At 53.1% G+C, this 23,309-nt stretch overlaps 1 protein-coding gene across 6 annotated transcripts in view; it reads left to right on the top strand.

Moving 5' to 3' along the window:
- The window catches only part of fynb (FYN proto-oncogene, Src family tyrosine kinase b), a 40,969-nt gene that overhangs the window by 15,637 nt on the left and 2,023 nt on the right, over window positions 1-23,309 (top strand). The window contains exons 3-10 of one of the 6 annotated variants that reach the window (XM_084699347.1): window positions 9,892-10,181; window positions 12,312-12,408; window positions 16,604-16,702; window positions 17,746-17,849; window positions 18,054-18,203; window positions 20,556-20,720; window positions 21,160-21,315; window positions 22,590-22,769. In XM_084699347.1, coding sequence (XP_084555473.1) covers window positions 9,902-10,181; window positions 12,312-12,408; window positions 16,604-16,702; window positions 17,746-17,849; window positions 18,054-18,203; window positions 20,556-20,720; window positions 21,160-21,315; window positions 22,590-22,769 — 1,231 coding nt within the window. In that variant the 5' untranslated portion in view covers window positions 9,892-9,901. Of the gene's footprint in view, window positions 1-9,891; window positions 10,182-12,311; window positions 12,409-16,603; window positions 16,703-17,745; window positions 17,850-18,053; window positions 18,204-20,555; window positions 20,721-21,159; window positions 21,316-22,574; window positions 22,770-23,309 lie in introns of all 6 variants that reach the window. The other 5 variants (XM_084699346.1, XM_084699352.1, XM_084699349.1 and 2 more) reach the window with 5 other exon arrangements.

Raw genomic sequence — 23,309 nt, 5'->3', positions numbered from 1 at the left:
TCCTACCCCTCTACCCTAGCATCCTACCCCTCTACCCTAGCATCCTGCCCCTCTACCCTAGCATCCTACCCCTCTACCCTAGCATCCTGCCCCTCTACCCTAGCATCCTGCCCCTCTACCCTAGCATCCTACCCCTCTACCCTAGCATCCTACCCCTCTACCCTAGCATCCTGCCCCTCTACCCTAGCATCCTGCCCCTCTACCCTAGCATCCTGCCCCTCTACCCTAGCATCCTACCCCTCTACCCTAGCATCCTGCCCACCCTGGCTCTGTCAGGACTTCACCTGGACATGAAGTGTGCATGGGAGTGTGTCAGGCAGGCAGTGCAGCCTGCGGTTCAGAGTGGAGAAGGCAGCAGGACAGACTAGCGAGGGCACAGCACGCGATCCGTCAGACACCCACAGTTTGGAGGGCCTGAGGTGACTGAGGGTGAGGCAGTCCTGCCCCGGATCTATTAATATCGTGCGGTAAACTCAGGTTAACCCTCCGTCTCTCCTTCATCAGCAGAGCCAACATCCGCCACATGGACTGAGCCACGCGTCTCAGAGCGGGGTCCTACCGTGTTCTCTAGCCAGCCTGCCACCCCTACCCTCGTGATCTGTGTCGTTCTCGACAGGCAGAATGGAAACTTGACACCTAGGGGCCCGCACCTTATGGTGTACCGCATCTTACCGAGCAGAGAGGTTTGGTGGAAGGGTTCTGTGTGCTAGCTGAAGGTGTTGCTCTGCTCCAAAGTCATTTCCGCTGACTGTGAGACAGGATAGTCAGATGAAGACCCACTTCAATGTTGTCTCATTTGCTGTAATTCATCTGGGCCACAAACTGCGTGTGTGTGTGTGTGTGTGTTTAGCATGCATTTTAATAAGGCGTTCCAGTCCTGCTGATTGACCTTGAGTCCAGAGCAGTGAAAAGAGGAACATAAGGAAATTGCGGCTATGTTTCTAAACAATGGTCTGCTTCCTGTACAGAGCTCTCTTGGTCTCCAGCAATCTCAGGAGCTTCCCCACTGAGTACTGACCCGCATGACTTCCCTCATCATCCCGACACGTTTGAGGAAATGACGATCAGCTGTCTGTCGTTGTGAAGCCTGTTAATAGCGGCGTCACACAATGGGTGGGCGTGGGTGATACATTTACATTTAGTCATTTAGCAGACGCTCTTATCCAGAGCGACTTACAGTAAGTACAGGGACATTCCCCCCGAGGCAAGTAGGGTGAAGTGCATTGCCCAAGGACACACCGTCATTTGGCACGGCGGGGAATCGATCTGGCAACCTTCTGATTACTAGCTCGACTCCCTCACCGCTCAGCCATCTGACTCCCAGATGAAATATTCTCTCCCCGGGAGTTGTTTGCCATTTGATTGGTCGTTTCTGCAGTGATTGTTGTCTCTCAACACACGTACTGATTTCGTTTCGGCCGGCTCGTAAGGAATGACATGACGGTGAATACACGTGGTGCATTTTCAAGGGGCGTGGAACGCGTGAGTAAATAATTCAAGTTGCTGGTGCTCCATGCATTAGTACTGTATCCTTGTGAAGAGACTGCGTTGTCCTCTAAATGACCTCTGACTGACTTTGACTGCCCGTTCAGCCATAACTGATATCGCCGTCGTTTGTGACATTGGGGTGACACGCACCCAAACTTTGTGTCAGCAGTGTGATCGCAGGCCCGAGGGTGTGATGTGAGTACTGAGGAGGTAATCAGCGGGTGATTTAGAGACGTTGCCCCGCGTCTCTCTGGGGACATGATGAATATTTCATCAGGGAGGGGGCAGAAGGGTGTCCCGGAGGCGTGTAGAATAGTGTTGATTTATTAAGGGGCCTCGGGGTGTGGGTAGTGGGTGATGGGTGGTGTCAGAGTGTGGGGGTGGAAAGGTCAAGTTGTGGACACAGCTGCATTAATAACACCAGGTCAGCAGTCACCCAGGGGCCTTAGTCTGCATGACAGTCGATGTGCTTCAGAATGACGTTCTGATGCCTGTCTGAGCGCTGGACTTGGTTTTGTGATTCAAATTCCCGTTAACTGACTAACTCCTTTGTGTCGACACATTTGACTGAAACGCTGACACAACAGATTCCCCTCAGACATTTCCTGATCCAAGTCCTATATTGATAACAGTTTTATGATGTGTGAATCATTCTGCTACCACAGTTTCGCCCCCCCCCCCCCCATTCATAAAAATGAAAGAACACAGTTCGACATGCGTTTGTATTTTGAATACAAAGTGCCTGGAATTGGAAAAACTTCCTGATTGTTAGCATGATGCTAGCCAAACAGCTACAACCACCACTTCCCATCGTGATACAGCCCCATCGAGAGGATGAGGAGGGAGAGAAGCTCCGCAGTTAATCCCCAGAGAGAGCCTCAGTCTGGCCTCAGGAAGGCTAAGGTGCTAGTGAGCCGTCCGGCCAGCCAGCCAGCCTCCCACAGCTCTGAAGGGGTCGTCAGCTCCCCTGACATCCTGCTGCAGAGCCATCTCTGACACTGACTCTTCCTGACACAATGGTGCCAGGACAAGCCCCGCCCATTTTGGTTTTGACCGATGGGAGGAGGGAGGGGGAGGGAGGGGGGAGGAGAGAGGAGTAGGGAGGAGGAGGGAGAAGGGAGTGTGGGAGGGAGGGAGTGTAAAGGAGGGGGGAGCGGGGAGGGGGAGGGGGAGGGGGAGAGTGGGCTGGGTTGGGGTTGTTGTGATCCCTGCTCAGCCAGCAGACGATATGTGAAGGAACTAGCCACGTCTCAGTGTCCTCCACCAGGGAGGAGGAGGAGGAGGGAGGGAGGAGGAGGAGGGAGGGAGGAGCAGGAGGAGGGAGGAGCAGGAGCAGGAGGAGGGAGGAGTAGGAGGAGGGAGGGAGGAGCAGGAAGAGGGAGGGAGGGAGTAGGAGAGAGGGAGCTGGAGGAGGGAGGGAGGAGGAGGAGGGAGGGAGGAGGACGAGGGAGGGAGTAGCAGGAGGAGGGAGGGAGGAGGAAGGGTTTTGGGCGTTCTGACAGCTCACAGTTCATAATCCCACCCGGAGAGATGCCAGCCAGGCGCCCTGAAGCAGCTTGCAGAACCCTAAACAATAACAACCCCGCCAAAAACCCCCTGGAGGAAACGTCATGTCTGAGCTCCACGGACTACATGAGGGTTTTTGGTGCTTCTTAGCTGAGAGCTGAGGCAGGCTTGTGGAGGGCTATTCTTATCGGCACCCCAGGAAGCTGCGTTACACACCAAGGAGCTTATTGTGGGGGGACTGAGTGGGCACGGCCCAAGCTTTAATGAAGGGCTTCTGAGCATGCTCAGACAGGTCTCCTGGTGGGCTCGGTGCTATAAAGACAAGCCTTGAAAACAACATAATCCAATCCAGATACTCCAGAGTTCAACAGCACTCTTCTTCCTTCCCTGTCTTGGTTAACGCTCTGGTACGACCCCAGCACACGACCGTGAGGAGGCAGGAATGCAGTCTTAATGAAGAGCTAAACCCTGCTGTCAGTGTCGTCCTCTGAGACTTGCTGTGACCAGGGATCAGCGTTGTGAAGCTTCAGAGCGAGCATGCTGGGTTTCCCTGCAGTCAGTATCTCTGATGGCTCCTGTCTTTGACTGAAACAAGTCGCCTGTTCCCCATCTCTGCCAGATGAGCGCTGGTGACGCACAGGAAGCTGTGCACTTACGTGCGCTTCCTCCCTCACTAGTGATAAGAGTCATACTGTAGAAGACCACAAATGTGAGAGGCAGCAAAGCACTAAAATGGAGGTGAGAGGAGATGAGGAGAGGGATTAGGATAGAGGGAGGACAGGTGATGAGGAGGAGGACAGGGAGGGAGGGAGGGAGGGAGGGAGGGAGGGAGGGAGGGAGGGAGGGAGGGAGGGAGGGAGGGAGGGAGGGAGGGAGGGAGGGAGGGAGGGAGGGAGGGAGGGAGGGAGGGAGGGAGGGAGGGAGGGAGGGAGGGAGGGAGGGATGGTGTGTGTGTGTGTGTGTGTGGGGGGGGGGGGGAACTAGTGAGGTTTAGGACAGGAAGTGGTGTAGCTTCTCCAGCAGTGGTATTGTGCACTATAAGGGTTTCCTTGCCACTGTGCCAGGTGACCTTATTGACCCCACCGCAGCAGCCAGTCCTGCCCCAACAACAGCTCTCCTCACAGGGCCACTGCTGTGTCAGTCAACCGCCGGAAGAACCAGCCTGCTTTTCCCCTCTCCATTTTTCACTCTCCATTTTTCTCTCCCTCACTTTCTCTCTCTTTCATTCTCCCTCCCTCTCTCTGTCTGTCTCTCTCTCTCTCTCTCTCTCACTCACTTTCTCTCTTTCATTCATTCTCTCTCTCTCTCTCTCTCTCTCTCTCTCTCTCTCTCTCTCTCTCTCTCTCTCTCTCTCTCTCTCTCTCTCTCTCTCTCTCTCTCTCTCTCTCTCTCTCTCTCTCTCCCCCTCCCTCCCTCCCTCCCTCCCTTCCAGCTGAGGACTACATAACGTGACAGTGGGTCATGCATGTGATGGAGGGGGGGTGAGCAGGACCAGAGGAGGAGGCTGACAGAGTAGAGGCCGGCCTCATGGCTGATGAGGCGAAAATACTCCAAACTGAAGCTCATATCAAAATCAATCAAACGTTCTCTCCTTGTCCTGGGTTCATTTGAAGCTTTGCTGATGGGTTGTTCTGTACACACACACACACAAACAGATTTACGGCCCCCTTGTTTTCACTCCCAGCTTCATGTGGCATGGATGTTTGCCAAGCATCAATGTAAGACTGTTTGTGTGTACCTGTTGGCGGTTGACATTGGGGCACTGTGTGTGTGTGTGTGTGTGTGTGTGTGTGGCCTCTGAGCATTAACCCTCAGTGGCTCAAGCTCTCAGCGTGATGCTGCTTGACGCCCGAGGTGCATGCTGGGAGGAAAGTTTGTCCCCAGCAGCCTGGCGCTCAGCATGTGACCCCCACAACCAATCATTATCCGGCTCCTTTTGTCAAGTGTTTGGTCTGCGCTCCTCCCTGAGGAAGCCCTCCCTCTTCCCCCTCCCTCTTCCTCCTCCCTCTTCCCCCTCCCTCTTCCCCCTCCCTCTTCCTCCTCCCTCTTCCCCCTCCCTCTTCCTCCTCCCTCTTCCTCCTCCCTCCCTTTTGTCCTCTCCATTCTCCTCGTCTCACACTCTGTTCCGCTCAACCTCTCCTTTTTACTCTCTCTCATGCTCTCTCTCTCTCTCTCTCATGCTCTCTCTCTCATGCTCTCTCTCCCTCTCTCATGCTCGCTCTCCCTCTCTGTCATGCTCGCTCTCTCCTTCCTCTGACACTCTCTCTTACACATGTTGTGTCTCACCTCCCCTCTGCGCCTCCTCTCCCCTCTTAATCATCTCCCGTCTCATTATCTCAGCAGCCCTCCTGATCTTTCTGTCTGCTAGTCTATTTTAGCGTTCCTTCTTTTCTACCTGAAGGGCAAACTGCAGTGCAGACCAGAAGAATAACAAACTGCTGTCTGGCTTTTTATCTCCGTCTGAAGAAAGCCTGGTTCAGTCTTGTCCCTCAGTCTGGTGTCAGACAGACAGGCAGGCAGGCACGCAAGCCGGCAGACAGACAGACAGACAGATAGGCGGACAGACAGACAGGTGGACAGACAGGCAAACAGGCAGGTAGGCGGACAGGTAGGCAGGCAGACAGACAGGCAGATAGGCGGACAGACAGACAGGTGGACAGACAGGCAAACAGACAGGTAGGCGGACAGGTAGGCAGGCAGGCAGGCAGGCAGGCAGGCAGGCAGGCAGGCAGGCAGGTAGGTAGGTAGGTAGGTAGGTAGGTAGGCAGGCAGGCAGGCAGGCAGGCAGGCAGGCAGGCAGGGTCAGTTAGTGTGTGTGGTCCCCCCCCCCTCTTCCTAATGACGCCCAGCCCTCCACGTCCTCATCTAATATACATGTGCCCAGAGCCTCCCTGGGCTGCTGCTGTCTGCTGTGTCCTCATGGCATACCTTCAAGTTAGCACAACTGGCCCATGAATAATTCACCTGGGCAGTGTGGAGGCCGGGGACAGAGCCTGTTATCTCCTGAGCTCTGCTGCTCGTCTCTGCTGAGGCAGGACGCAGGTGGAGGCTGAATGGCGCCTTTTAACTACCGTCTCTCCTACCTAGCGGTGTTAATAAAGGAGATCTTTACGTCTAGTGACGCTTCAGATCTTTGGCCTCAATTAAAGATGTTAATGAACGTGGGCTGCCTGTTCCACACTCTGTACCAACGGCCTCACCATTAACTAATTATAGATCCAGCTCTGCTGCTGGTTGTGGTCTGCCCCATAATTGGATTTCCCACCAGGACCATTGATCTCATCATGGTTGAAATCAGGCTGAAGTCAAGAGAGGGAGAGGTGGGGTGGGGGAGGAGGGGGGGGGGGGGTGCTGTGAACAGTTTCTCTGTCTGATTGTTATCTGTTGTTTCAGGCTGTTGTTCTGCGCCAGAGGGGTAGAGAAAGTGAAGGAGAGGGAGAGAGGAGGAGAGAGGAGAGTTAACATCTAACAGAAGCCCACGGCAAGCAGGTGTTTTCTCTTTCGAGAAGGACAGAATAATGAATGAGAAGAGAGGGAAAAGAGAAAGAAAAGAGAGAGATGAGAGGCTGTGCCTGCTGGGTCGAAGGGTCAGCAGTGGGCTCTGGTCCTGGGGACAGAGAGAGGATGCTGGTCCTGGGGACAGAGAGAGGATGCTGGTCCTGGGGACAGAGAGAGGATGCTGGTCCTGGGGACAGAGAGAGGATGCTGGCCGTGGGGACAGAGAGAGGATGCTGGTCCTGGGGACAGAGAGAGGATGCTGGCCGTGGGGACAGAGAGAGGATGCTGGTCCTGGGGACAGAGAGAGGATGCTGGTCCTGGGGACAGAGAGAGGATGCTGGTCCTGGGGACAGAGAGAGGATGCTGGCCGTGGGGACAGAGAGAGGATGCTGGTCCTGGGGACAGAGAGAGGATGCTGGTCCTGGGGACAGAGAGAGGATGCTGGCCGTGGGGACAGAGAGAGGATGCTGGTCCTGGGGACAGAGAGAGGATGCTGGTCCTGGGGACAGAGAGAGGTTGCTGGCCGTGGGGACAGAGAGAGGATGCTGGTCCTGGGGAGAGACAGGACACCGGGCCGGGCCTGGCTGGAGCAGCGGAGATAACTCCAGCAGCACAGAGAGAAAACACCAGGGAGACGTCTCCTGGGGAGGTCCTGAGAGATGGTCACGGTTGTCTACCCTCTGCAGTGTCTCACTCTCTCTGTGGGGCGGGGGTGGGAGTGGCGAGTCTAGATTTTTTTTATTTGTCCGCAAAACCATTCATGGCTTTGGTTCACCCCTGAAGTCCAACTCTTTTTCTCAGAAAACGGAAGCAGATTTGTCTGAAGCAAATCCATCCTCGCTTCGTTTCTACATATTACCATTTACAAAGGGCCAAGTTCGGCCCTTCAAACAGCGCCTGCCGGGGACCAATAGAAAGGTTTCCCGCTCCTACACCATCCAATCAGTCGTCAGGGGCTGCGTGGGAGGAGCCGGATCACAGCACACTATGGTAGTAGTAGTAGAACTGGCACGGTGGGGGATTACTGCTTCCACGGACGCCAATGTAGCCTATTCCCAGAGGCCTCTTGGTCCCCTGGCCCCCTGCCTGTTCCCCCTCCCTGCTCCCTGCTCCCCCTGCCTGCTCCCTCTGGCCCCCTGCTCCCTCTGTCCCCCTGCCTTCTCCCTGCTCCCTGCTCCCTGCTCCCCCTGCCTGCTCCCTCTGGCTCCCTGCTGCCTCTGGCTCCCTGCTCCCTGCTCCCCCTGCCTGCTCCCTCTGGCTCCCTGCTCCCTGCTCCCCCTGCCTGCTCCCTCTGGCTCCCTGCTCCTGTCCCGTCCCAGTGGATCCCAGAGCGGCTGTGTCTCTGCCACTACAGGCTGTCTGCCACCTGCCACAGCCAGGCCTCTCCCAGGAAGGTCGTGGGTTAAGGGTCGACGACGTTATCCGGATGGCTACGCACGGGAGCCTGGAACCAGCGCAGGCGCGCAGGGAGCGTGTGTGCTGTTGATGAATGGCTTCTGGCTCCACACGGTTGCCTGTTGTGAAGTGTTGTGGTTAGTTATGATAGGGGAGGGGGGTGGCTGTGGGCAGCCTCTCCTGGGAGCCATTGTGTGCCGGCCAGTGTGCTGCTGCCGTGGCGACTGCTGCTGCCGTGGTGACTGCTGCTGCCGTGGTGACTGGTAGAGCAGAGGGCTTCCTTCCTCTTCTCCTGCCCGGTCCTTCCTGCTGCGGAGAGGAAGCTCTGAGACACATTCACTCTCCCTGCGTGCGTCCTTACAGACGGAACTGCCTGCCTTTCTGGATGAAGGAGCCAGCATAGATCATGCCAGGACTGTGTGTGTGTGTGTGTGTGTACGCGTGTGTGTGTGCGAGTGTGTGTGTGTGCGCGTGTGCGCAAAAGAGAAATAATCATTTTTAAATGCCACATCTGAGTGTAGACAGGGATTTCAGCTGAAGGCTGGATCAGGCTGTCATGAGAGAAGCTCAGGAATGTTCTGTCTACGTGTCTCAGCTGATGTACAACACACACACACACACACACACACACACAGACACACACTCACACAGACACACACACACTCACACAGACACACAGCTGCACACACACACACTCACACACACACTCACACAGACACACACACAGCTGCGCACAAACATTATTTTCATGCTTGTTTGTTATAGTAATGAGATGACATGAATTTCTTCCGGGTGAATCCAGCCGTCTAGTGTGGATCCTCAGTTCACCACAGCTGTAACCCTGACGACGGTGACAGAGCGACTCCCATCACAAATCAAATCAAATCAAATCAAATTTATTTGTATAGCCCTTTTTACACGCAAGCATGTCACAGAGGGCTTCACATACGCCCATAGAACTGCCCCTCAACCAACCTAAACCCTCAAGGAAGACAAGGAAAAACTCCCAGAAAAACTCCCAACGGGAGAAAAAATGGAAGAAACCTTGGGAGGAGCAATTCAGAGAGGGATCCCCTCCTCCAGAGACGGTTGGCAAGAGAGAGGAGCAGAACACAAGCTAAACATAGTCATACAGTGTCAATGGGTTTTAAAACACCAAAAATCCATTGTTCGGCTTTATAGACGTTGGATGGGACCTGGAAACTCGCTGTTGACCATCACAACCCAGCCATAAACAAGTTCAATTAAAACTCCTTCACAATGGTTGGTCTTATCGGGGGCCATGTGTGCTGTCCATTAACCCTGAAGCCATGGACATATGGTCTCCCTCACGGTGGGGTAGTCCGTGGTGGAGACACTGTCAATGGGACCAAGAGAGCTAGCGGATTCTACTACTGTGTCATGTCCCTTTAAAAGCAGTCAGTTGAGCTATTTTTCCAGCTTTTCCCCCAACCCAACTCATCACACACAAACACACACACACACACAGGCCGGCGTTCGATGGTTGCCTTCGATGTGATCATTGATTAATTGATTAGTAGGAGAGGGGAGGGTAGTGGTGGAAGGGGGGAGGGGAGGGGAGGGGAGGGGAAGGGGGGAGGGGAAGGGGTGGAGGGGAGGGGAAGGGGGGAGGGGGGGGGAGGGGAGGGGAAGGGGGGAGGGGAGGGGAAGGGGGGGGGGGAGGGGAGGGGAGGGGAGGGGAGGGGAGGGGAGGGGAGGGGAGGGGAGGGGAGGGGAGGGGAGGGGAGGGGAGGGGAGGGGAGGGGAGGGGAGGGGAGGGGAGGGGAAAGGGGGGAGGGGGGGGAGTCATCTGAGGAGAAAGTACACAGAGGAACCTTGAACAGGGACAAAGTTTCTTCTGTGTGTCTTGGTCACACTGCGTGCTGTCCTGGACCATGCTTGCTGTTGATCCACTGTCAAGTTCTTTATCTCTTTTTATCTCTTTTCTTTTTCTCACACTTTCCCTCTCTCTCCCTAACTCTCTCTCTTTCTCTCTCTCTCTAGAATATAGATAATGGGCTGTGTGCAATGCAAGGATAAAGAAGCAACCAAACTCACGGGCGAGCGAGACACCAGCGTCTCGCAGAGCGCAGCGAGCTACCGCTATGGAGCCGACCCCCCTGCGCAGCACTACCCCAGCTTTGGAGTCACCGCCATCCCCAACTACAACAACTTCCACGCCCCCGTGGGCCACGCCCCCCTGGGCCACGCCCCCCTGGGCCAGGGCGTGACTGTGTTCGGAGGCGTCAGCACCTCGTCTCACACAGGGACCCTGCGCAACCGAGGAGGAACAGGTAGGGGTGTCACCGTGTCAGCCTTCTGGCCGTGTCCCTGCCCTTAGCAGCCCAGACTTCCCTTCCCCACGCCTAGCCCCCTCCCCCCCAGCCCCCCCCCCCCCCCCCGTCAGGGATGGGACGTCTGTCTGCCGTTCGCTCGGGGCTTTTGTCCATGGCGTATTGTTTCTGTGGAGAATATTTCCCAGACAGGATATCCTTTCTGCTAGACCGAGCCCTGTCCCTTGCAGAGGAACTCAGGTCCTCTTTGCTCTCCCTCAAAGTGGGGATTATTTTCTGTCCTGAGTAATCCTAATCCGTTCAAGGTTGTTTGAGTTTTTCTCCTTGTGGAGAATTTTAGTACGGTTTAGTACCTCACCTACCTCACCTCACCCCTACCTCACCTCACCCCACCCCTACTTCACCTACCTCACCCCACCCCTATCTCACCTCACCCGTACCTCACCCCACCCTTACTTCACCTACCTCACCCCACCCCTACCTCACCTCACCCGTACCTCACCTCACCCCACCCCTTCTTCACCTACCTCACCCCACCTCTACTTCACCTCACCCCACCCCTACTTCACCTACCTCACCCCACCCCTACTTCACCTACCTCACCCCACCTCTACTTCACCTCACCCCACCCCTACTTCACCTACCTCACCCCACCCCTACTTCACCTACCTCACCCCACCCCTACTTCACCTACCTCACCCCACCTCAACTTCACCTCACCCGTACCTCACCCCACCCCTTCTTCACCTACCTCACCCCACCTTTACTTCACCTCACCCGTACCTCACCTCACCCCACCCCTACTTCACCTACCTCACCCCACCCCTACTTCACCTACCTCACCCCACCTCTACTTCACCTCACCCGTACCTCACCTCACCCCACCCCTACTTCACCTACCTCACCCCACCTCTACTTCACCTCACCCGTACCTCACCTCACCCCACCCCTACTTCACCTACCTCACCCCACCTCTACTTCACCTCACCCGTACCTCACCTCACCCCTACTTCACCTACCTCACCCCACCCTTCCAGAGACTCTGCTCTGTGTGTGTCTCACCCTGCAGCTGTGGACAGTTGTAGACTTTACCACGAGGCCTGTTCCACTGTGACACGCTCCATGGGAAATCATTGCCTTTGTATGGATAGATCCGGTACTTAGACTGGCTAGTCCCATGACAGCCTTGTATAACCCAAATGGTCCAGACGTAACAGTCCTCGTATTTAGTCGATAAAGCTTCCCAAAGCAGTGTCTGGTTGCTGTGGCTCACTCTGGGCCTCTGGTGAGTGGCGTGGGTGCTGTGGCGGAAGTGATCTGGTGTTCCAGACGAGCGGTGGATGGATAAAGGTGTGGCTCTGAAAGACCCCACAGGGATGTGTCTCTCCTTTACTGCTCTCTCTCTCTCTCTCTCTCTCTCTCTCTCTCTCTCTCTCTCTCTCTCTCTCTCTCTCTCTCTCTCTCTCTGTCTCTCTCTCTCTCTCTCTCTGTCTCTCTCTCTCTCTCTCTCTGTCTCTCTCTCTCTCTCTCTCTCTCTCTCTCTCTCTGTCTCTCTCTCTCTCTCTCTCTGTCTCTCTCTCTCTCTCTCTCTCTCTCTCTCTCTCTCTCTCTCTCTCTCTCTCTCTGTCTCTCTCTCTCTCTCTCTCTCTCTCTCTCTCTCTCTCTCTCTCTCTGTCTCTCTCTGTCTCTCTGTCTGTCTCTCTCTCCCTCCCTCTCTGTCTGTCTCTCCCTCCCTCTCTGTCTGTCTCTCTCAGTCATGTGAAAGGCAGCAGACTCATCCTTGCTGTCCTCAGGGCTGGTTCTCACACTAAAGCATCCCGGCTCCAGTACATCACTGACTAGTGAGCTCTTCACCTCCCTTTATTTTAAGGGGGATATGAGCTAGCTACCTGCCTGGCAAAAGATGTCCTTTTACGAAGGTTAATTCCCCAACCCATTCACACTTTCGACTGTAAACCGGATGACTTTATATCAAAGTCAGTAAGGCTAATACCAAACTGCCTCCAGAAATAATCTCCCTCTCCACACAGATAGAGAGCTTACGGTGCAATGTCAGTTTAGTTTGAGGCCCCGGTTGATTTGCTGGTGCTAATGGTGTGAGTGCTGACTCTGTGGTTCTCTGCCCTGCAGGGGTCACGCAGTTTGTGGCACTTTACGACTACGAGGCCAGGACAGAAGACGACCTCAGCTTCAGGAAAGGAGAGAGGTTCCAGATCATCAACAGCACGTAAGTACCACCTGTCTTTGCTTATCTGACAGGCCACAATGAGAGGAATTCAGAACTTTCTGTTATATAATCTCGGGCTTCCTGGTAAACATATTTCAGGGGTGGTGATGGAAGAGATGGTGAAAACCGAACCGAACTTGACCACAGTTTAATCTTACATTTAAGATAGGTGGAGCAGGGCCACACCTCACCGGCAGTGAGCAGGAATGTTTTTTTCTGTTGTTCTTCAGTCTGTCTTGATGACTTCCCTTTGAACTAGTACAGGAAGTTGAACCACCCTGTTTCCTGTTCCTGTGCCTGCTGCCATGTTGGATAGTGTTACCCTCAGTCAGCAAAACAGTTTCAAAGCCTCGGTTTCTGTATGTGTGTGCGTGTGTGTGTGTGCGTAGGTGTGTGTGCGTGTGTGTGTGTGCGTAGGTGTGTGTGCGTAGGTGTGTGTGCGTGTGTGTGTGTGCGTAGGTGTGTCTGCGTGTGTGTGTGTGCGTAGGTGTGTGTGCGTGTGTGTGTGTGCGTAGGTGTGTGTGCGTAGGTGTGTGTGTGTGTGTGTGTGTGCGTAGGCGTGTGTGCGTAGGTGTGTGTGCGTGTGTGTGTGTGCGTGTGTGTGTGTGCGTAGGTGTGTGTGTGTGTGTGTGTGTGCGTAGGCGTGTGTGCGTAGGTGTGTGTGCGTAGGTGTGTGCCTGCCTGTGGGGGGGAAGGGAAGCGATTCTATCAAATTTCCAGCCACGCTACTTTCAAAGATCACGGATGCCCTTTTTTTCGGTGCGAGACGGCACAGCGTGCGGCCGTGATTCATGTTGGAGTGTATTTCTACGAGGCGTCTCTGTTGGAGTTGAGCTTCCCCTGCTGCTTCTGAGCCCTGTTGTCCGTGTGTGCTGGTGATGCTCTGACATCACCAGCAGGGGGGGGGGGATGCTCCCCCCCCCCCCCCGGCTCAGCTCCCAGGCATCCTGTCCTGCCTCGTGGACGTGCTGCAGATCCTCTCCTCGTCACCCCCTGGTCCCTCTGGTCCGCTCTCTGGTGCTGCTCAGCGCTGCACCAGCACGCACAGAGGACAGCACTGTCATGACCCCTCTCCCCCGCCTCCTGCTCCTCCCTCCCACCCCATCCTCCTCCTCCCTCCCACCCCCTCCTCCTCCTTTCCACCCCCTCCTCCTCCTCCCTCCCTCCCTCCCACCCCCTCCTCCTCCTCCCTCCCTCCCTCCCACCCCTTCCTCTTCCTCCTCTTCATCCACCCCCTCCTCCTCCCTCCCTCCTCCCCTCCCTCCTCCTCCTCCCTCCCTGCCCTCTCCTTGGCGGGGGCCAATCAGAGCACCAGCTGGGCCCTCCAGCCCACGCTTGTCTGCCTGCTCCAGCCCCCCTGGATCTGGGCTCACCAGGGCCCCCTGCTGGGGAGATGAGGAGTTCCAGCTGCTGGTTGGCAGACGGTACCTGGCAGATGCCTGTTTAGACGAGGCTCCAGCAGGCGGCGAGGGCTTCCCTGTGGAGGGACGTGGCTCAGACAGACAGACAGACACACAGACACACAGACACACAGACAGACAGACAGACAGACAGACTGACACACAGACAGACAGACAGACAGACAGACAGACACACAGACAGACAGACACACAGACACACAGACACACAGACAGACAGACTGACAGACACACAGACTGACAGACTGACAGACAGACAGACAGACGGCTCTGCTGTTTAGTGTTGTGATGGGGTTTTTCCAGGAAAGTCTGGTGAATGCGCTCTGTGTCACAGACGGCAATCCAGAACTCTGTTTACATCGGTTTGTGGATTTGGTACAAGCTTTTTATAACTTAGTCCAAGTGTGTTATTGTAAGACATAATAGAACATAATCAGGAAATACCTCGGAATGTAAATTCATGGTTTGAGCTGTTTGTAAATAATGAATAGTTTTTTGCGTGCATCACCCGCCAAGCTAAGAATAGTAATCTGCCTAAGTAGTAAAAGCTTGACACAATCCTGTCCTCAATTATCCTCTCATCTGTATTCACCACAGGGAGAGAGGGTTTGAATACTTTAATATACATTGTGTGACTTTGTTTACTTGTTCTGTTGTTGTGGCAGAGTTGGTTTAGGGGGTTTGTTGAAGACAACAGTGATGGAACACCCACCCTCTCATCTCTCTCTCTCAGTCGCCCAGTCTCTCCACTCCCCCCGTCCCTGAGACGCAGAGAGCAGGGCTGTATCCCTCCCCCTCCCCAGTACCGTCAGCGTGCATTCTGGGCCCTGCTCCAGAGGGAACCTCCATTCTCCTCCCAGAACAAAGAGAACCAGCCCTCTTTCTGCTGTAATGTAGTCCCCGGGCGCTCCCATCATCATCACATTCAGCCCGGATGAAAGCCCTCCCCTCGGTCGCCCCTCGCTCGCCCCCTCCCTCCCCCGTCCCTCTCCATGCACGTTCTCCATCTAGGCCACTGAGGTTTACACACCCTCCCTCACTCACTCTCTCTCTCTCCCTCTCTCCCTCTCTCCCTCTCCCTCTTTCTCTCTCTCTCTCCCTCCCTCTCTCTCTCTCTCTCTCTCTCTCTCACTCTCTCTCTCTCTCTCTCTCTCTCTCTCTCTCTCTCTCTCTCTCTCTCTCTCTCTCTCTCTCTCTTTCTCTCTCTCTCTCTCTCTCCCTCCCTCCCTCCCTCCCTCCCTCCCTCTCGTGTGTGAAGGATGTGTTGTAAATAGTTCCGGGTGGTGCTGCGTGTTGGGGAGACAGTGTCTGGGGTGGAAAGGCAGTCTGGGGGAGGTGTGTGTGTGTTCCATGTGCCTTAGTAATCACATATGGTGGACCCCTTCGACTCACTGCCCCCCGAGGCACCATGTATTGATGTGTGTTTGACAGTGTGGGAGGGGTGAGGGGGGGGGGTGGAGGGGGAGGGTGGAGGGGGGAGGGGGAGGGTGACAGAGAGCAGGAATGCAAAAAGGAGCGGGTGCTTTAGAGAGGGGATTACAGTGAGAAGGTGTGATTAAGAATAAAACCTAGTTTGTTTGTTTGTGTGTGTGTGTGTGCCTGCAAGGAGGAAGCACTGTGTGAGTTTATACTGTATACAAATATAAAACGTAAATATTGTGTATGAAAAACTGATGAAAGATTTTACACTATTTACACATCTTACTGTGTCAGAGGAGAGATGTACTGATGAAAGAAAGGATAGGATAGAGAGTCCTATATGTCCTGTATTGAGGTCCTGTATTGAGATCCTGTGTTGAGGTCCTGTATTGAGGTCCTGTATTGAGGTCCTGTATTGAGGTCCTGTATTGAGATCCTGTGTTGAGATCCTGTGTTGAGATCCTGTGTTGAGGTCCTGTATTGAAATCCTGTGTTGAGGTCCTGTATTGAGGTCCTGTATTGAGGTCCTGTATTGAGGTCCTGTGTTGAGGTCCTGTGTTGAGGTCCTGTATTGAGATCCTGTGTTGAAGTCCTGTATTGAGGTCCTGTATTGAGGTCCTGTGTTGGTCCTGTGTTGAGGTCCTGTATTGAGGTCCTGTATTGAGGTCTTGTGTTGAGGTCCTGTATTGAGGTCCTGTATTGAGGTCTTGTGTTGAGGTCCTGTGTTGAGGTCCTGTGTTGAGGTCCTGTGTTGAGGTCCTGTATTGAGGTCCTGTGTTGAGGTCCTGTGTTGAGGTCCTGTGTTGAGGTCCTGTATTGAGGTCCTGTATTGAGGTCCTGTGTTGGTCCTGTGTTGAGGTCCTGTGTTGAGGTCCTGTGTTGAGGTCCTGTGTTGAGGTCCTGTATTGAGGTCCTGTATTGAGGATGCATGTAGCCTCACATGATGCATTAATAATGGATTGCTTTGGCTCATATGCGTCCGTTTTCATAACGCAACATGAAACGATCTGATGCCATGTGCTTCTCTCTGCTTGATTAAACCAACACTGCCTGTCTCTGAGTGTGTGCTTTGAATAGAACACGTGCACATGTGTCGAGCTCAAATATTGTGTATTAATGCATGCCCATGTTCCCACTCTCCTTTTCCTCCTCCCCTCCTCCTTATGTCCCTCCCTCTCTCTCTCTCTCTCTCTCTCTCTCTCTCTCTCTCTCTCTCTCTCTCTCTCTCTCTCTCTCTCTCTCTCTCTCTCTCTCTCTCTCTCTCTCTCTCTCTCTCTCTCTCTCTCTCTCTCTCTCTCTCTCTCTCTCTCTCTCCTCTGTCTCTGTCTCTCCCTCTCTCTCTCTCTCTCTCTCCTCAGTGAGGGGGACTGGTGGGACGCCCGCTCCCTCACCACTGGTGGAAACGGCTACATTCCCAGTAATTATGTGGCTCCCGTGGACTCCATCCAGGCCGAGGAGTAAGTTCTCTCTCAGTCTCTGTCGAGTGCCCCTCTCTCTCTCAGTCTCTGTCGAGCGCCCCTCTCTCTGTCTCTCTCAGTCTCTGTCGAGCGCCCCTCTCTCTGTCTCTCTCAGTCTCTGTCGAGCGCCCCTCTGTCTGTCTCTCTCAGTCTCTGTCGAGCGCCCCTCTGTCTGTCTCTCTCAGTCTCTGTCGAGCGCCCCTCTCTCTGTCTCTCTCAGTCTCTGTCGAGCGCCCCTCTGTCTGTCTCTCTCAGTCTCTGTCGAGCGCCCCTCTCTCTGTCTCTCTCAGTCTCTGTCGAGCGCGCCCCTCTCTCTGTCTCTCTCAGTCTCTGTCGAGCGCCCCTCTGTCTGTCTCTCTCAGTCTCTGTCGAGCGCCCCTCTCTGTCTCTCTCAGTCTCTGTCAAGTGCCCCTCTGTCTGTCTCTCTCAGTCTCTGTCGAGCGCCCCTCTGTCTGTCTCTCTCAGTCTCTGTCGAGCGCCCCTCTCTCTGTCTCTCTCAGTCTCTGTCGAGCGCCCCTCTGTCTGTCTCTTTGTGTGGAGCTTCCAGGAGCATCATAAGAGGAATGACACATGATTCATGTTTCTAGACGGTAGTTTCACCTGGCCTTTCAGATCTTGTAAAACACCATTACCAGGAAGGATGTTGCCTTTTCTTTTATCTGACATTTCCTGGTGAACACGTGAGGGCCTCTCAGTGTCCCAACCCAGACACTCCCCTACACCCGCCCCTCTGGCCCCTCAACCAATAACACTCTAAGGAACGACCATGCAGTGAGTCTATTGGTGCAGTGCAGACAGCCCCAGTGCAGCAGGCTGGGAGGGGCCTGAGAGGTTTTAGAGAGGCATTCTAGTCTGTCAGAGAAGGTGACATGTTATCATTGTGTCTCATTAGCCCTCCTGGTTCTCTGCGTGTCTGTGTCTGACTGTCTTCTCACGCTCCAGTCAGGGAAACCCCACAGCTAAATCAAGCTTCATCAGAGTGGAAGCTTTCAGATAATACCTCTCTCTCTCTCCTGAATAACTGACTGACTTCCTTGTTCTAGCTGGTACTTTGGTAAACTTGGCCGGAAGGATGCAGAGAGGCAGCTCCTGTCCACAGGCAATCCCAGAGGCACTTACCTCATCCGGGAGAGTGAAACCACAAAGGGTAACAAACCATACACACACACACACACAAATGTCTGAAATTATATACCATATCACATGCAGTAATGCTGACCACTAAAGTTAAAAACAAAAACAGTTAGTAGTCTACTACTGCCTCTGCTCGTGCTGTCGAACCCTCCCAAAGCCCCATAAAGGTGTTCTAAAGATGGAGGTCCTGTCGGTCACTGAGTCCTCTGTCGTCCAGGTGCCTTCTCCCTGTCCATCCGGGACTGGGACGACGTGAAGGGAGACCACGTCAAGCATTACAAGATCCGCAAGCTGGACAGCGGAGGCTACTACATCACCACCAGGGCTCAGTTTGAGACCCTGCAGCAGCTGGTGCTCCACTACTCAGGTACACAACCACGTCCTGAACGCACACGTCCTTCACCCTGGAAGGTCACCACGAGCCACATCAACATCGTGTGTCAGTCAGTTTTGCACAGAACATTGAGTTGTAAGATAAAATTGGTGGAGCGTAACAAGGGCCTGCTAAGAGCTGGGAGAAGCTCCAGACTTCGCTGGAGCCAGACGTGTCAAGAGCAGAGACAGGAAGGCTTGTCTGGAAGACGTTGTCGGCCGTTAGCAAGCCTAAACAGCAGCATCCTCCTCTTCCGTCTGGTGTCCATTTCCTTTGATTGATCTTGAAGTGCATTAGACTCACACTGGTACGCTCCACAACTCCATTACATTAGAATAACATCTCCAAGTGTAAAAATAGAACGCAACAAACCCTTTTCAGATACGAGAAACAAAAGGACACTGAATTGAACTCAGGCAAAGTGTAATGTCTGATGTACTTTAAAAGGCCGGAAAGGGGTATGGCACAATGTAGCTGTGTTTACCGAAATGTTTCTTTCAGCTCACCTATCCAAAATGTTTGTGTTCTTTAAGATATGTATTGCTCTGTCTCTCTCTTTCTTATTCCCCCCCCCAAAAAAAATCTAACACTCTTTCTCACTCTTTTTTATGCTTTCAGATTTTTGTTCCATGTTCTCATCCTGCCTGTTTTTCTCAGCCTTTCTCTCTTTAAGTTTTTATACCTCTCCCCAACACTCTCTCTCTCTCTCTCTCTCTCTCTCTCTCTCTCTCTCTCTCTCTCTCTCTCTCTCTCTCTCTCTCTCTCTCTCTCTCTCTCTGTTTGAAAAGGATTGTATTTTTCTTGACATGCTCCAGTTAACATATGGACATATTGACTCTTAAACACACATGAACAGGACAGATTTTGTGTGGGTGTAGCAGTGCATTAACCGTTTTCACTGTTGGCCTTTGCTGCTCTTCCAGATGTCACACCTGCAGTTGTCCATGTTTCAGGCTCCCGCTTGTGTTTGTTCGTCGCCTCCCGGCTAGAACTCAGAAATGAAACGGAAAGAGTCCCTCGCAAAGCATCCGCAAGCTCAAGACTTCAAACCATAACAATGAAAATCATATCTTGATCATCACAATAGAGACAAACCGTTTTCATACTTAAGTGGGTTCATATGCTGCCTATGTCATTTGCTTATATTGACCGTTTTTATTTATTGCCGTGACGAAGTTCAGTATCGATGCTTGTCCCCACCTGCACAGCAGGCCCGGATGGACTTAAATGGAGGAGGCCGTCTCTAAACTGAAACCCAGAAACCTTTATCTCCCCTTTACTGCCGTGAGCAAACACCCCTGGATGGCAGAGCGTTGTGTTGGCAGGAGAGAGGATGGGGGGGGGGGGTGCTAAATGTGAGCTGTGGAAGCACTGACGGAAACACCGTCCAATGGCTCGATCGATGATCGGCAAACATGTCCGCCGCCGCCAGCGACCGCAAGCTTCCTCTCCATGTCGAGCGTGTTCCAGTCAGAACAGTCTGACCCTCGCACTCGGAGAGGTCTGGAGCACCTGTCTGAAACGGGCTTCTCGTCTCAGCCGTTAATGCGTTGTCGGTCATAAAGAGCGAGTATTTCAAAACGATCGTTCTTAGAATACATCGTCCCCGGGAGTGATTGACAGACACGGTATCTCTTAGAAATGACTGCCATTATCGTAAAGTGTTGTGGGGTCATACGTTCCATTTGACACAGTGATTCATTAACTACAGTATGGCTGCCATCAGCCCATCTGCTTGTCGTTCAGCCATAGCTTCAACAGTGTAACTTCCTCTTAAACATGCAGCCAGTGTTTTCCCATTTTCCATAGTGACCAAGTACATACTTTATTAAGATTTATCTGAAAATGAATGTGTTGGGCCTGTAAACAACTTCCTCTAACTTGTCCCCTTCATTGACATCATGATTAAATGTAGGCAGGACGGGGGAGAAGCTGCACTCTGCGTGATTTGATGACCAGCTGAAGTGCATTAGACTGATTAATGTCTGATCTGATGACCACTGTCTGGTCTCGCTGACCGTCTGGGCCGGTTCAGACGGGAGAGCGAAGAGCAGGGCAGCCAGCTGAGTGACGTTCGCCCCCCGCTCTCTGCTGTGCTGCTGAATCATACTGAGCTAGCGTCTACCTGGCACTCTGCGGTCACCTTCAGCCGCCCGACTGTCTGCAGAGCGCTGTGCCGACCGCTTCCTCTCAGAGACGTGCTTCTCTCCTTCTGACGCTGTGTAATTCCTATGCTCTCTGTGCCTTGTGTGTGTTTTCTGCGGATGTGTGTGTGGCGGGGTGTGTGTGTGTGTGGTGTGTGTGTGTGGTGTGTGTGTGTGTGCGCTCCCTGCGCCCGCCGTGCAGAGAGGGCCGCGGGGCTGTGCTGTCGCTTGGTGGTGCCCTGTCACAAGGGGATGCCCCGCCTCACCGACCTGTCCGTCAAAACCAAAGACGTGTGGGAGATCACACGGGAGTCGCTGCAGCTCCTCAAGCGTCTGGGGAACGGGCAGTTTGGGGAGGTCTGGATGGGTACGGGCACAGTCGCCTCCGGAACGCCCGCCCACAGGCTGCATGGAGGGGGGGCCACACTGACTGAGCAGAGACCTCCACCTGATACTGTACCAGGCCCCTCTCTCTCTCTCTCTTTCTCTCTCTCTCTCTCTCTCTCTCTCTCTCTCTCTCTCTCTCTCTCTCTCCTCACCAACTGCTAACTGACCTCGGAGTGAGAGAGGGAGATCAAATCTTAAGTATTTTGGCAACTATTTTGGCATTTAACCAAGGGATTTCCTTGTCACACATTTGTCGAATGCCAATTCCAGTTAAATAGTTTTGTTCTCACGAAACGTGTTGGTATCGTGTCAGGAAAGTCTCTCTCCTTCGGGACAAGATGGCCGCCCTCTATCCGCCTCGATGCATGTTTCACTCCTTTGTAGTTAACCCTGTGTGCCTTGCCTTCCCTCCCCTGTAGAGAGTGCGGATGGTTTGTGCTTTAATCTAACGGGCGTGTGTATTAACTACGTCCCTGACACTGTGGGCCTGGCCCATGACTCCTGGGAGGTAGAGAGGACCTCTCTAGTGCTGGAAGTGAAGCTGGGGGCTGGATGTTTTGCTGATGTATGGTGTGGTAAGGCATGATCATTCCATCATTTTGTTTTCGTTTTGTACTGTGCAGTGTCTTGGAGGAAAACGTGGTCACTTTTCTTTTCAATTTTTAATCTTAAAGTGATCGGTGCAGTTAGAAAATACACTGACAGATAGTTCTGTTGTATCAATTTTTCCTAATTTTTTCTCGAAGTCACCATCATTTTCCAAGACACCCACATTTTTGTCATATTTTATTTCATAATCTTCATCCCTCATCCATGAAAACACAAGTCTTGAACCAGAGGTTCTAATCCAAACAGCCTGCTTTGGTGATCTGGCTACACCAATTGCTCAGCTAGTCGCAGGTCAGGAATGGGTCCTGTGAGGTAGTGTCTAGTGGCTGGGGTTGGGACCATTACCTCAGTCAGCCAATCAGTCAGCCAATCAGTCAGCCAATCAGTCAGCCAATCAGCCAGCCAATCAGCCAGCCAGCCAATCAGCCAGCCAGTCAGCCAGCGGGTGACCTCAGGATCATCCCTCCCCAGCTTGGAGCCCCAGCACAGCTGCACAGCTGTGTCACTAATCAAGGACTGCTTTCTAGGGGTTTATGAGAGCGCTGCTAAATTAAACCCCCCCCAAACCGCCTGCCACAGTATAACTGCATGTTTAGCCCAAATGTCACTGACCAGAATCTGCCTTGCCTCAAGGTCACAAAACCGTCACAGGTTGTTTTTTTGCCATCAGTGTTCTGCCTGGTCTGACGGAAGTGATCACAGAGATCCGTGTTTCCCGGTCGGTCGTGTGGATGAGAGGAAGGGGAGGCTGGCACAGCCTGGATGGCTGGCTCAGCACCAGAGAGAAGCTTACAGTGCTTTCACTTCTGTTAATCATCCTACAGAGGATTATCCTGTCCCGTATTGGTATATTACTTAAATCAACAGCCAAGCTCTATCTCCCTCTCTCATGGCTTTGTAAAGCCATTTCAAAACAAAGGTCACTGTAAATCTCATATGCATTTAATTGTCATTCAGGACAACCTTTTGACATGTGACGTCAAGGCAAGCAGACTTCTGCGTCGGCCCTAGTTGTGCGTTATCAATTTGGAGCAAGACTTGACCCTTAGTTTGGTTTTCGCTTACAGTTACGATGAAAATACAGCACATAACAGCCTACTGTATCTCTCATTTGATGAATAGAAAACAAGGTCAAGTCTTGCTTGATGTTGAGATGTGAGAAGTGTGTCTAGAGGAAAAACATGTATAAGGAGCTGCGTATGTGTGTGTGTCATACTAACGCCAGCCTGTTGGACGGCAGGAACGTGGAACGGCACCACCAAGGTGGCGGTGAAGACCCTGAAGCCGGGCACCATGTCTCCTGAGTCCTTCCTGGAGGAGGCTCAGATCATGAAGAAGCTGCGACACGACAAGCTGGTGCAGCTGTACGCCGTGGTGTCTGAGGAGCCCATCTACATCGTCACCGAGTACATGGGGCAAGGTCAGCACGACTGGGAGCACACACACACACATGTACTTAACACACACATAAATACACCACACACACAGAGAGACACGACCACACAAACAGATGTGTTCCAGTGCAGATTCCCCCAGTAAGAATATATAGCAGCAGTAGAGTTAGCTCAGCCGGAATCACCTAGACCGAGAAAGTCGACTTTAATTTGTCAAAATCGAACAGGCCTGTGGAATCACAGAGGAGAACAACTGATGTTTTTTTTGTTTTGTTTTCTCTGGCGTGGCATTTTTTTCCGACATTAACGAGTGCTTATATTTAACCAACAAACAGTCTGCCAAGAGACTGACATTTAAGAGTACCACAAGAAAGTTCTCTCAGATCTAAGAATGCCTATTAAGTACAGGCAGAGCAGACATGGAACAATTTATGTGCATCCTTGTGTTCCTGGAATGCAGGGAATCCCACCCGGCTAGTGAACACTGTCAGTTCACACAGAAGTCTGAGAGGTGCTGTTAGGTGCTGATGACTGCTGTGTGTGTGTGTGTGTGTGTGTGTGTGTGT

Source organism: Hypomesus nipponensis, chromosome 6 (genome assembly GCF_054491055.1).
Source record: "Hypomesus nipponensis isolate SF chromosome 6, ASM5449105v1, whole genome shotgun sequence".
NCBI lineage: Eukaryota > Metazoa > Chordata > Actinopteri > Osmeriformes > Osmeridae > Hypomesus > Hypomesus nipponensis.
Note: the sequence above shows the minus strand (reverse complement) of the source record. Positions and strands in the feature narration are given on the sequence as shown.